The following is a 13,791-nucleotide window of genomic DNA, read 5'->3' as shown; positions in this document are numbered from 1 at the left end:
TCGCCCCCCGGGGGGGCGCCGGTGATCCGGAGCCCGTCCCCGCGCACGCTGCCCGTCAAGCAGCAGTACGAGGAGCTGGAGGGGGACGTGCTGGAGCTGCCCCCCCTGGGCTGCGGCTCCTCCTCCTGCTCGCTGCCCCCCGACCCCAGCGGCGGGGAGTGCACCCCCGAGGCCCGCCCCCCCCCCCGCGGCGCCTCAGCTCCCCCGCCGTGCCCTGCGCCCCCAGGGCAAAGTCGAGTGAATACAATTGTTGATCTGCTTTCATAATCACTCTATTTGTCCCATTTTCGAGCAGCTGTACCACCTTTTTATGAGGTAGACGAATGCGTCTCAATGTTTTCTCTGGAATCAAACGAAAATAAAAGTAATAGTTGTGGTAGTGTTTGTATCGGTATTATTTGGTATAGTATGATTGTTCCTCTTAAATTGATTCGAAAACCAAATGAAGTCGCCTACCTTTCCATGGTGTAAACTCCAATCTTGGACGCGGTGACCTGTGGGCTTCTAATTCTGCCAGAAATAGAAGAAATGCGAGCCTCATTATCATGATAGGAGCATTTAGTTATTGGTGTGTCTCTGGTATATTTCCTCGTCGGTTCAAATAGGATTCTCACTAACAAACTAACTATGGTTTAAACTGCCCCCCGCCCCTTTACTGGAGGGCATGTTGATGATGTTGAAGAAGTGATTAGGCTATAACTTCTGCGTACAGTCTCCATTTGCCGCCATACGCATGAAGCACGACGCAATGAAACAGTAAAAAATCAGCAGTAGTTTGTTGTATTAGTAGTAGTTTTATCAACGAGGTTTTAAAGTAACGCATCAATGCTTTTCCTCTTCTCTACGTGTGGTCGAAGTTGAGTTGATAATACTACTGACAACTCGAGGCAATCATGTCTTATTGCTTCTATGATTTCACCTATAATATAGTAGGCTAGTCTATTACTCAGTCATCTATCCATGTCAATGTTTGGACGCTCCGATCACGCAGTAGGTCATCCCTATAAGGAATTATTCACATAGGCCTACTCGTTCGATACGGTCAAATCGAGATCGCTCGCCTTCAATTAATCTATTAATTATAATATCTACTTGACTGAAAATGTAATTAAACTGATAATAACTAACTAATTTTTTGGCACACCTGTCAAGGTACACTGGTCCAACTCCTCCCAAATGCCCACAGGAGTTATTTGGCCCCTAGGGGGCGCCTTCGTGGGAGAAAGGATGGCAGAGCTATCATCCCGTATGGGGAGCAGGTCCCGCCACACGCAGGCTTACTATTCAACCTAATACAAAACGTAACCTTTCCCATCTAATTCCAAGTGTTATTAAATGTTATTAGCGGTATCCTGTTGCCCAAACTCATGCTAATGCCAGAATGTAAACTGGTGTTGTTAGTCTACGAGCGATAAAATTGCTTCATAATAGCTCATCTTTTAACAGACAAAGCCCATGTAAAAAGATGAGTGTTCAATTGCGGGCGGACAGAAATAATATAGATATGGGGAAGAAATATAAAGACGGCATTTTGGCCTCTATGGGGCCTTCTATGGGGCCTGGGGCTCCAGGCAAGTGCCTGGTTTGCCTTACAGTAGCCTACGGTCCGCCCCGACCTTAACCATAGCAGTTAATATCAAGCCAGTAAAAGCGCGTATGACGGACCAATCAGAAATAGAGGTGGCTGTGTCTTTTCGTGATACTGGCGTGGACTTAGTAGGATTAAAAATTTCGGTCCACTTTCGGTCCACTTTGGGTGAAAAAAAAAAATACTTTGACGCAAGTTGCAGCCGGTATAGAGAGAGGTGGATCTAATGATTAATTTGCTACATAAATCATTTAGCTATTTGTGCTATGTTTGCAATGCCAACCTGAGCATAAAAGCTTAAACCAATTCATCATTATTCTAGTTTATTTTGTTAAGCTATATGACGAATCACAAATATCATTTGTGAAAATGAACATGTAAACTCCAGCATGATCTGTGTAAGTCAGCCCAAGCAATAAAGTAACCTCTTCTTTTTTTGTAGCTTTAGAAGAGAATATTTACGACTTCAAATTTACTGTTACACATTTGTGACTTTAGTGTAGCCTACACATGCAACATACATATTTACGACTTCAACTTTACTCTTACACATTTGTGTAAGACTTCTCAAGACTTTTGCTACAATAAGGCATTCATAATTATCTTAGCCCCCCCTTTTGAATGTGACTTTCAAATTACTTGACACAAAAATTACACCCTGAGAAAAGGGGAATTTGAGGGTGAAACCCCGTCGACTCCCATTCATTCAGCACTCACCGGCGAGCGCCCTCGCATGGACAGATGTGTTACCGCAACCAGTGCAGAAACCGGAAGTCACCAGAGACTGCCAGTTCTCTTCGTATTAGACATTAGCTGTGTTCGAAATCGTTCCCTATTCACTCACTCACTCACTATTCCCTATATAGTGTTTATGATATAGTGAACTATATAGGGAACGAACAAACGAGAATTCGGACACTACGCTGAACATTTCTAAACGTCATTTGCGTCAGTAAATGCGCCTGCATTGCATTGTGGTGTACGGGAGTAACATGTAGGGAACATCGTATGTTCACTCAAATTTTGGGTATTTTATTGTCTACTATATAGTGAATGAAATTAACCACTGAGAATTAGAACACCACTACAAAATGGCGAGCACCCTATAATAAAATAATGTTCCTATTACTGCTAATAAACATTTCTAGTTCTTATCTATATTCATTGTCTTATCCATACCGGAGGAAAACAGCTATACAATCACAAAGCATTATGATACAATGAACGACCGGTACAATTATAACATACAAAGGAATTTACATGTGCGCGCTTGTGTGTGTGAGCATGTGCATTTGCATGCAAGTGTGTGGGTACGTGTGTGCGCGTGCGTGCGAGTGTGTGTGTCTGGGTATGTGTGTGCGAGTGCATGCAAGTGTGTGTGTCTGGGTGCATGTGTGTGAGTCTGTGGTTACATGTGTGTGTCTGTGGGTGCGTGTGTGTCTGTGGGTGCGTGTGTGTCTGTGGGTACGTGTGTATGCAAGTGTGTGTGTCTGTGGGTATGTGTGTGTGTGTGTGTGTGTGTGTGTGTGTGTGTGTGTGTGTGTGTGTGTGTGTGTGTGTGTGTGTGTATGCAAGTGTGTGTGTCTGTGGGTACGTCTGTGTGTTGACAGTAGGTGGTTATAGCTACACAAAACTAGTTTGACTCATTTATGGTAGCCTTGGACATGTTCATAGACTGTGTTAGAGGATTGCAAATTGACTTAATAAGAAGAACTCTAAGCAAATAGCCAAATACTGTTCTGTGTCAGCAAACATAGGCAGTCTGCATATATGGAGAAGGCGCTGTCATCTCTACCCATAATATAAATATATATTTATCTCTACTGATTCACTTGGTTGGAAATACTTGCACAGTGTTTGTGTTGTTATGTGAGACATAATAGGCTCTTTATTAATATTTAGATGCTGTGGTGTTGTAGTATTGGTCATTCCAAATAAATGAATCAAATGTCTGTGGGAACGTGTGTGTGTCTGTGGGTAGGTGTATGTGTCAGTGGGTGCGTGTGTGTGTGTGTGTCTGTGCATGCATGTGTGTGTCTGTGGGTGCGTGTGTGTGTCTGTGGGTGCATGTGTGTGTCTGTAGGTATGTGTGTGTCTGTGTGGACGTGTGTGAGTGGGCAGCAGGAGTCCCTGCCAGGCTGTAGCTGCACCAGGCTGCAGCTGTAGCTGTCCCCGGCCCAGAGCCAGCTGTACAGTGAGCTGCAGTACAGACCCACTGTACTGAGCAGTAGACCACGGGGACGCCCGCACGCTGCCACTGAAGCACTGACCGGTGGGTTAGTGTTGTCATGATGCCCACAAGCCTCGGCCAATCAGCTCACTGCAGGGGAACCCACAAGACGACCAGGACCTCCAGTAAGTCAGACAGAAACGTGTGGAGGTTTACCTCCTGGAACAGGGATCTCCTGTGGGAGATTTCCTGTTCTCCTCACTAAGATGTATTCTGTGCGTGTTTGTGTGTGTATGTATGTGTGTGTTTTTGTGAGTGTGTGTATGTCTGTGTGTATGTGTGTGTCTGTGTGCGTGTTAGTGTATGTGTGTATGTGTGTCTGTGTACGTATGTATGTGTGTATCTGTGTGCATGTGGGTGTGTGTGCATGTGCATGTGCACGTGTATGTCTGTGTGTGTGTGTGTGTGTGTGTGTGTGTGTGTGTGTGTGTATGTGAGTGAGTGTGTCTCTCTCTCTCTGTGTCTTTGTCTGTCTGTCTCTCTCTTTCTCCCTCTCTCCTACTCTCTTACTCCCTCTTGCTCTCGCTACCTATACCCCTCTCTCTCTCGCTAACTCTCTTCATACCTCTATTTCTGTTTCTCGTTTTCTATCTCTATTCCCATTTCTCTTTCTATAGCTCCCTTTCTCACACAAACTCCCCCTCTCTCTCTCTCTCTCTCCTCAGTGTTGCACCTGAGGACTACTTTCTAAAACTAAAACACAAAAGGGTGAAGGGTAATGATATCATCAAGCTGTAGTTTATACACGTCATCAATACATAAACGATCAATGCATACCATCTTTTCAGCAGTCATTTAAATCCGGAATATTTATTTAATATTTCATGCTAATGATACGGTATAAATGAAATTAAACAATTCAACTTATTCTCCACTCGATGGCGCCATCGAGTCAGGGTGTGGGAGCCGACTACCAATATACCGTGTCCTACTGCCCCCGGTCGGTCAAACAACAACACATTATTTGATGATAAAAATTTAAAATGATTATAAAATAGTTATTTATAATATTTATACAAATGTATTATGATTAAAATCGCCCACCCCGTTACAGTAACTTGCAGTACATCTGACTGGTAGAAAATACGGCAGATTATGCTTGATGAAAACATGGGACCACTTGTCTAACGGGACGGATGTCTGTCCCCCAAGAAAAAGAGGCTTGTGCACATAATGTGACATCATGGGGGGCTCTTCACCCATCTAGCAGAGTGGACCTAAGGGCTAGGCTTGTCTCGACACCCCAGGTTCATATCGTGCAACAGAACTGGAATATAATAATATAATATAATAATGCATTTGCACTGTTTGACCCATGAGCGTATCTCATACAAGCAGGGCAAAAGGGGCCCACATTGTAGTATAGGACGGTACACTACAGTGTGGTGGGGGTCTATGGGCGGGGGTAAACAGAGTGAGGTAAAACAGCAGTAGCTAGGGTTATGTTTAAGGTTGGTGTCTCGAAGCGACGCTCCTCCCACGCATCTCCAACCACAGCCTCGGAGGACGTGTGATGTGAAGCGACAGCGAACCACGACGTGCCGTGACGTGCTGGTTGAGCTTCTAGGCTTGTCCCTTCTCCAGGGATGCACTTCCAGGGCCTATAAGAATGTGTGTGTTGGGTCTGGAGATGTCTGAGGATAGTCTGTAGGCTCCTCAGCAGTCCTCAGACCAAACACATATGTGGGGCTTCTGAGCCAAAGGCGAATTGGAACCATGTTAACATTTACTACTGCCATCATTAGTTTGTTTCGTCTCATTTTAAATGATGATGTTCAACAACAGGCCTATTATTACTACTAGGTCTACTACTACTACTACTAATAATAATAGTAATATTAATAGTAATATTAATCATCGTAATATAACGTTCACTCACGCAAGTTATTACAATTGTGCACGAATAAACTTCCTGAAGATCTGAGACTTGCTCCAACCTAATTTAAATAAAGGTTCGTTGACCTCGCTTTCTGCATAATGTAATTCTGACTTATTATTTTATTTTATGTCTTTCAGGGACTCTTTTAATCCTGTATCATTTTATTGTATGATGTGTTTTAGGTGAAGCACATTGAGTCTGCCGTGTGTAGGAAATCTGCTAAAGTTGACTTGACTAAACTTGACGTGTATTAGTCAGCAGCAGGGATGAGGTAGGGAGAGAGGGAAGGAGAGAGAGAGAGAGAGAGAGAGAGAGAGAGAGAGAGAGAGAGAGAGAGAGAGAGAGAGAGAGAGAGAGAGAGAGAGAGAGAGAGAGAGCGGGGAAGAGAGGGAGGGAGATGGGGGAGAGAGATAGAGAGAGAGCGAGAGAGAGAAGGAGAGAGAGAGGGGGAGAGAGAGACAGGGGGAAGGAGGGACTGAAATGGTGGGGGGGGGGGGGGAGAGAGAGAGAGCGTAACTTCTATAAGATGAGGTAAAGAGTTAAAACGTATTTTAAGGGGTATGCTCTTCTCCCGTTCATCGTTATGAATAGATCCTCATAAACGCCTTTCCGGTATGAGCGTGCACCGTGATCATGGATGTAAACACCGGATCCCCTCACGAGACGTTCTCGTAAACCCATTCAGCGGGGCTGTGACGTCACGAGGCGGCGCTGGTCGGTGGGCGGGGCTGAACGCCGCTTCCTCCCACGCGCTCCCGTTAGAGCGATTCGAACAGCGGCGTCACTCAAAGTGTGTGATTGGACGGGAGACTCTGCGGCGCCCACCGACCTGCACCGCAGTGTGGTGATGGAGCGCACTGACTGAAACACCGCTACTCACTAACACCGCGGCTCTGACCACAGGACAACACACACAGCGGGGAACATGACGCAATACACTCTCTCAGGTGAGCCCACCATAAACTGTTAGTCAGAGCCCCAGGCGGTACTTTTGTCAATGTAAGTTTTATAACTAGGATTGGATTAGGCTGTGAGCTGAATTGGCATGTACACCGTTCACATAAAGAGAAATCAGTGCTAGATTGAAAATAATTCTTGAATATAAGTGCATTTTTTTTCAAATTCATTGCATCTTAACAAAATCAGGTAGAATTCAACTCGCTTTTCTCAAAAAAAATCCTGTTAATTATCACTGCATTGTGACTATTTAGTTTGACAGATGTTTATATGCCAATAAGGCTATTATAGGTCTAATTGGATAAATATTATGACCACTTACGATTGATGTGACGACGAGGAGTGTTTGGCGGCTGGTGACTCACTGCAGCCTCGTCCTACTGCCGGCCAAACGGAAACAAACACGGAAAAAAGAAAAGGAATGCATGAAAAATATAGACATGGCAATCAATAGGAAAGAGTTTTTGTATCCATTGTCGAATATGGGAATAATATTACTGAACTTAACAAAACATTTGTACAATTCATTTCATTTAAATATGGTAGTCCAAGTTGGATTGAGAACAATTTGACCCACTGGTCAGATGAAGGTGGTTTGATGTATGAGTCATCAGCCCCTGACAGACAATGTGTATTTAATGCAGACGGGTGACAGGAAATGAGGCCCACGTTCAATCGTTGGCGTCCGTAGTTTGGCTCAGAGCTGTGACCCAGTCAGGGTCCACCAAGGAAGCAATGTGATTATAGGGCTGAGACATTTCCTCTGAGATCTCATTAGGGAATGGGGGCACAGACACAACAAGATCTGAGCTGACTACAGCTCTGGGTCTGAGCTGGATCGCTCTATTCCTTCCCACGTATACCTCTGAAGGAACTGGTTGCAAAAAGAAGACTGTCAGAGAGCAGACCAGAGAGCTTCTGCTGTAAAGCCTTGTGAGCGGCAGCTCAGGTTGTGATGTCGCTTGGGGCCGCGGGACACAACACAACAGAGCATCTGGGCTCAGGGTTCAGTAACTCAATGATCAGTGAGCTGCTCTGTTTAACTCTCAGCTGCGTCAGTTTGTTGGCTGTTTGTGTGTTCATTGTTTAGGACTATGTATTAGGTTTACTATTTGTCTTTTGGTATTCTGTTTATCTTTATAGTAGCACTGTTTTGTCTCTTATCTCTATTTTCAATCTCGTTCTGATCTTATCTGCCGATTGGTTTACCTTCACCTTAAAGACAAAAGAATAATACGTTCTATTTAGAGAGATAGTTGGTTTTGTTTGGGTTTGAATACACAAACACAAGAAATGTATGAAATGTAAGAAATGTCAATCACGTCTCTCTCTCTCTCTCTCTCTCTCTCTCACTCTCTTAAGCCTTCTCTCACTCTCTGTCTCTCTCTGACTCTCACACACGCTTTCTCAACCTCCCCCTCTATCTCTCTCTCCCCCCCTCTCTCTCCCCCCCTCTCCCTCCCCTCTCTCTTCGCTCTCTCTCTCCCCGTCTCTCTTATTCTCTCCCCCTCACTCTATCTCCCTCTCCCCCCTTTCTCTCTCTCCCTCTCCCCCCCTCTCTCCCCCCTCTCTCTCTCCCTCCCTCTCTCTCTCTTCCCTCTCTCTCTCCCCGTCTCTCTTACTCTCTCCCTATCTCTCTCGCTCTCTCTCTTTTTCTCTCTCTCCCTCTCCCTCTCTCTCCCTCCCCTCTCTCTCCCTCCCTCTCTCTCCCCTCTCTCTCCCCTCTCTCCCCCTGGTTGGGTCCCCTCCCTCCCCCTCCACCCTGGTCGGTCGGAGGTCCCTCCTCACCCCCTGTTCTCTGTGTCCAGTCCACCTGCAGGTGCTGCTGGCCGTGGGTCTGGCCGTGTTCTGCTGGCTCCTGGTGCTCAGCTGCGTCCTCTGCTGGCGGAGGAGGCGCCGGGGCAGCCTGGCGGCCCGGGACAAGGAGGCGGGCCCTCGCTCGCCCCCCGGGGGGGCGCCGGTGATCCGGAGCCCGTCCCCGCGCACGCTGCCCGTCAAGCAGCAGTACGAGGAGCTGGAGGGGGACGTGCTGGAGCTGCCCCCCCTGGGCTGCGGCTCCTCCTCCTGCTCGCTGCCCCCCGACCCCAGCGGCGGGGAGTGCACCCCCGAGGCCCGCCCCCCCCCGCGGCGCCTCAGCTCCCCCGCCGTGCCCTGCGCCCCCCGGGCCGCGCCCCCACGGCGAGGGCGGGCCTCCCTCCCCTCGCTGCCCAAGCTGGTGTCCCGGACGCGGCGCGCCATGGACCGCCGCAGCACCGTGAGCGCCGACAGCTTCCTGTCGTACGGTGAGGCCAGCGCCATGACCCCCGCGGGGTCGTCCTGCCCGCAGTACGGCTCCGGCGCCGGCGCCGGCGCCGCCACACCGCCGGCCAAGCCCGCCGCGCTGCTCCACTTCTCGGTGACCTTCTCGCCCGTCCGGGGGACCCTGGCCGTCAGCATCGGCGGGCTGACGGGCGCGGCCCCGCGGAGACGCCACGGCGTGTCGGTGAGGGTCAGCCTGCCGCCGCTCCGCCCCTCCCCGCAGCACGCCCCGTCCCGGCGCCGCAGCCTCAGCCCCGAGCTCCACGACCAGAACTTCCTGCTGCAGGTGGGCTCGCTGGAGGAGCTCCGCGCCTGCACGCTCACGCTGGCTGTGCACGCCAGGGACTTCTCCGGCCTGCGGGAGGCGGTGGTGGGCCGGGTGGAGATGCCCTGCGCCGAGATGGACTGGGAGCCCGACACCACGTCCAGCTTCGTCAGGGAGCTCAGCCCGGCCAAGAGCAAGCTGAAGAAGGTATGGATGGAGGTCGTTTTTCTCACACAGTTAACAAAGTATACAGCGTGTACAACAGAGTGTTTGGCACAGTTTTACCCATCCTGCCACAGTATACACAAGGTTTACAGCAACACCAAGTGTGTTGTGTCTCTGTTTTATCACACAGTTATATTCACAGAAAGCAGGAGCATGCAAGGATCAAGTTAAATAAAAAACTAACCAGAGGGGGACTCCAGGAAGATATAATCCTTGTTTTTCTCAAACTGCCTGCTCAGTTGATTGCACAGATACGGGTGCACACGCAGCTAGGAGGCTATGATTAGCCCGTATCATGTTTTATCCATGAAGGAATGCAGTGCCTAATCAGTTCTCCCCGTTAGACATTTTTCCACTTTGGTTAGGCATGGTGACATTGCCATAGTGACGGCAGAGCACACAAACACTACAGCGATTTGGCTGATCGCCCACGCCTTGCCCTCTGCAATGTCCCCACTGCCAGAGGACGTTAGTGACAGACTGGTGACGGCCGAAGGGTTACTGTAACCACCGTGCCCCGCAGGCCTGAGGCTGTTAGGACCATTACCGACTTATCCTGCGTTCAGCCATTAAGGCTGCCAGGCAGTCCGTCCAGTTGATGCAATCTTGGCGGAAACATGTTGTGAGGCCGTCCTACAGAGGGCGCTGTTGTGTGAATACACTACAGTGGAATCACATCAACGGTCTTCGGTACTGTTCAGACACTTTCATCTTCAAAACATTGGCAGACAGAGACGGGTCTGTAGAACCCTTAACCCCAATGATGAACCCTTACGTTGAACCCTACGTTAGACAGCACTAAAGACAAACATAAAAACATCTTCATAACATTTGTAAAGAATCGCTATCTTGACAGAATCGCAGTACATTTCGAATCGACACTAAAAAAACTAAAAAAGCCTGAAACTCGTTTGTGCTCAGCCAATGACATTGTGAGATGGCACATTTAGGAAACACGATGTGGATGCCGAGTCATTGCCTTCCTCGCGCCGTACACCTCAGTCAGGCTGAAATATGGATGAACCTGGCACTCTGTGGGGGAGCGGGGTGTTTATGATGAGTTCCTGGCAGCCATGGAGAGCTGGGGGTGACGTAGCCGCAGAGGGTGAGTCATACTTGAAGGGCTGATGGAGCAGGTAGTGGAAACAAGAGAAGCAGGCGTTTAGACGCAGTCCACCGCAGACGCGTCCGCAGGCTCGGTGTTCGCCCTGTAATGACAAGCCTCTTCTGGGTGCTGGGCAGGGAAGAAAGTAGTGCCTCTGAGCAAGGCCTGGCAGGTTGAGCTTGGATGATGGAGGATGTATCACAAGAATGCTGAGTTTCAATGGAGAAACATGGAAATAATAGAGGAAGTTTAATCGCTCCTCCTAGCAACCACATGATCAAAACTAATTTGATGACTGCAGAACGATGTAGTTAAAGCCCTTGCTGTAGTTATTGATCTGACTATTTTAACACTGTATCACCCAACCATCCATTTAATTACTAATAAAACAATCCTAATAGTTAAGGATTTGTCTAGCTAACATAGTTTACTTCAGAACCTGCGAGTTTAACTACCAGCCTGCCATCAATGATCTCGAAGGCTTTAGAAAATCTCTCTAAAACTAAAAAAGTTTCAAACATGTTACCCCTATAAAAAACATATTTACTCATTTGTATGAAGCATTCACAGAGTGATGCTGACTGCGTCACAAGCGTCAAATCATCAAATCTTTTCAAACTGAGACGCAGAACACACCCCAGAAAAACGCTCTCCAAAGAGAGGGATAAAGAAGTCCCGGTTTCTTATTACCATCTATTTACTTCACGTCTGTACGCGGCGGATACCCGCCCTTCTCTCTCTCCCTTGCCATACAAACAGGAAACATCTGCCTGATGAACTTCCTGTCTTTCTCTCCCCTCTTCCTCCGCTCAGAGCCTGAGCTCTCAGGACTCGCTGGCCCGGAGGAGGAGCTCCGTGGCGCCCGGCCAGGCCCTGGGCCAGCTGTTCATCCTGCTGCAGTACCAGGCCCTGGCCCAGAGGGTCAAGGTGATGATCCGCAAGGCCGAGAGTCTGGTGAAGCTCACCCGGATGCCCGGAGCCCCAGGTGAGCGGCGCTGGAGACCCAGGAGGTTGTACCTGTAGGCCACACCCCAGAAGGTTCTCCCTCTAGGCCACGCCCTGGGGCTCTGTCTCCTGTAGGCCACACCCCAAAGGTTCTACCAGTAGGCCACGCCCAGAAGGTTCTGTCTCCCTGTAGGCCACGCCCAGAAGGTTCTGTCTACCTGTAGGCCACGGCCAGAAGGTTCTTTCACCTGTAGGCAATGCCCAGAAGGTTCTGTCTCCCTGCAGGCCACGCCCAGCTCTAACTGCTCCTTAATGAACTCACTCTGCATCGCTTTGGAAGAAGCATCTTCTCAGTTACTAAATAGAAAAATGATTAATTACAAAATAATGAGCCATGTAATCATCACTTCATATTTCTATACATCCAAGATTCTTTGACTTGTAGCTTCCCAGTAAGCACCATTAGGGTCAGCGGCTGCAACAGAGACACGCCCCGAAACCATTAACATCTCTGGCTGAGAGCTGTTTTCCCTGACCTAGCCTCCGTCCACCCTCCACCCCTGACCCCTCGGTGGTGCCAGGTGGACGTCGCTCAGGCTCCACTCTGTTTATTACCGGAAGCCCTGCCTGAGAGGGATGCATTTGTTTCATGAGCCATAAAGTCCTCCATTTTCATCACGGCCTCAGTCAGACCGAGACAACGAGCTCCGGACTTCACCAGGCTGTAATTTCGATCTCCTGGGTCCAAAGCCGGGTGTCATTTCCTTCGCTCTCGCTCTGATATGCAACTTCATCTGACTGAAGCTCTGCTCCGATTACGCTGAGCAACCAGCGCGGATACGTGACATATAGAAATCCATGCAGTCTGTGATTCTTTTTCTTTTGTTGCTAAGGCGCAAAGAACATTGACGTAATGGAGTGCCTTTGTTGTTCCTGGCGGTTCAGAGATCACATAGAGTACATTTATTTATTTACATAAACACTGGTGCCACCCTACAAACCCCATGATATCTACTAACCCAGGCTTGGGAAGCATCACCTATCACAAACTAAGACCTAATGAACTGTTTCTCCCGTCCCCCACAGACCACTACGTTGTCATCAACCTGCGACAGGACGGTAAAGTGATCGCCTCGAAAGAGACCAAGGGCGTGGCGGGCTCCAACCCGGTCTGGAACGCCCCCTTCCTGTTCGACCTGCCTGCCGGTGACATCAGCGAGCTGCCATTGGTCCTGGAGTTCGTCGTCATGCAGGTAAGGTCTTAAGGTGACGTGTGGCTATGGTGTGAAGTGACTCGTCCGTTTGTAACGAATACGTTGGTATTTTATTTTACACATTTTCCAGTCTTTCCAGGGACCGGGTCTTGTGCTTCTTCCTCCCTTCTGTTTAAGGGTTAGGGGGAGGATTATATTTCAGATAATTATCTGTTATTTTCCTTTATACTTGTCTGTCTGGTTGCCATCTATGGCTCGTCTGTCCAGAAGGATGATCTCTCTGACGATTGTGTTCTGAAGGCGTCTCATTTGACGCGTCTCTCTTGTCTTCATGGGTTAGGGTTCAGTGAAGCCCTTTCAGGATGTAATCCAGATAGTAAATTAAACTGAACCCACTGACCCGACGACCTCTCTGGTTCCTCAGGGTCGTCTGTACACCAAGAGCAGCGTGCTCGGCAGCGTGCTGATTGGCTGCTCTGCTCCGGAGGCGGGACTAGGACACTGGAAGGAGATGTGCCGTCGGGGGCAGTTGGAGACGGCACGCTGGCACACCGTCCAATCAGACGGCCTGAAGGCCTGACGGCCTGATTGGTCCATTGTACCTTTCCCTCGGAAGACTTGGGAAGATGAAAGTGTAGGACCGGAAAAACGTGCAGCAAGGCAGGATAATCCTGTCTTCAGAGGATGGATTCCTGATCTCTCCGACTCCCCTCCATGCTCTTTGTTTATAACCCTGTCAGCGTACGGTGAAGTGTGTGCTGTTTTCTGGGAGCTCTGTGATGTCTGAGATACTGTATGTTGTCAGGAAACACTTCTTACCTTAGCAACGATCAATACTTACACACTAAGGCAACCGCTGCAGAGACATTAACCAAAGGGCTGAGGCTCGTACAGAACTGACACGTTTGCTGTTGGCGTCACATACATACGTTAGGCTTACTTAAGTTAAGCTTCTGTATCTAGTTACTGTATTGTAATGCAGTGCTTCCTGGTCACTTCCACAAACCTGAACCTATGACGCTGTCATCTGCATGACCTTGTGTTACTGTGTTATGTTCTATGCATTGGGCAGAGGTGAATGTGTG

At 48.7% G+C, this 13,791-nt stretch overlaps 1 protein-coding gene across 1 annotated transcript; it reads left to right on the top strand.

The window, feature by feature from the left end:
* Positions 1-6,622: 6,622 nt before the first annotated feature.
* LOC311356798 (synaptotagmin-7) lies at positions 6,623-13,331 on the top strand (the record flags this gene model as incomplete). The annotated part of the gene is made up of 5 exons (XM_084476656.1): positions 6,623-6,644; positions 8,463-9,424; positions 11,361-11,532; positions 12,579-12,745; positions 13,131-13,331. 5 exons carry the CDS (start codon positions 6,623-6,625, stop codon positions 13,284-13,286), a joined length of 1,479 nt encoding a protein of 492 aa, XP_084332782.1. The 3' UTR covers positions 13,287-13,331.
* Between the last annotated feature and the right edge of the window lie 460 nt (positions 13,332-13,791).

Source organism: Micromesistius poutassou (assembly GCF_964030765.1).
Source record: "Micromesistius poutassou genome assembly, chromosome: 12".
In the NCBI taxonomy this organism is placed as follows: domain Eukaryota; kingdom Metazoa; phylum Chordata; class Actinopteri; order Gadiformes; family Gadidae; genus Micromesistius; species Micromesistius poutassou.
The sequence above is the reverse complement of the archived record's forward strand: the minus strand, read 5'-3'. Positions and strand labels throughout refer to the sequence as shown.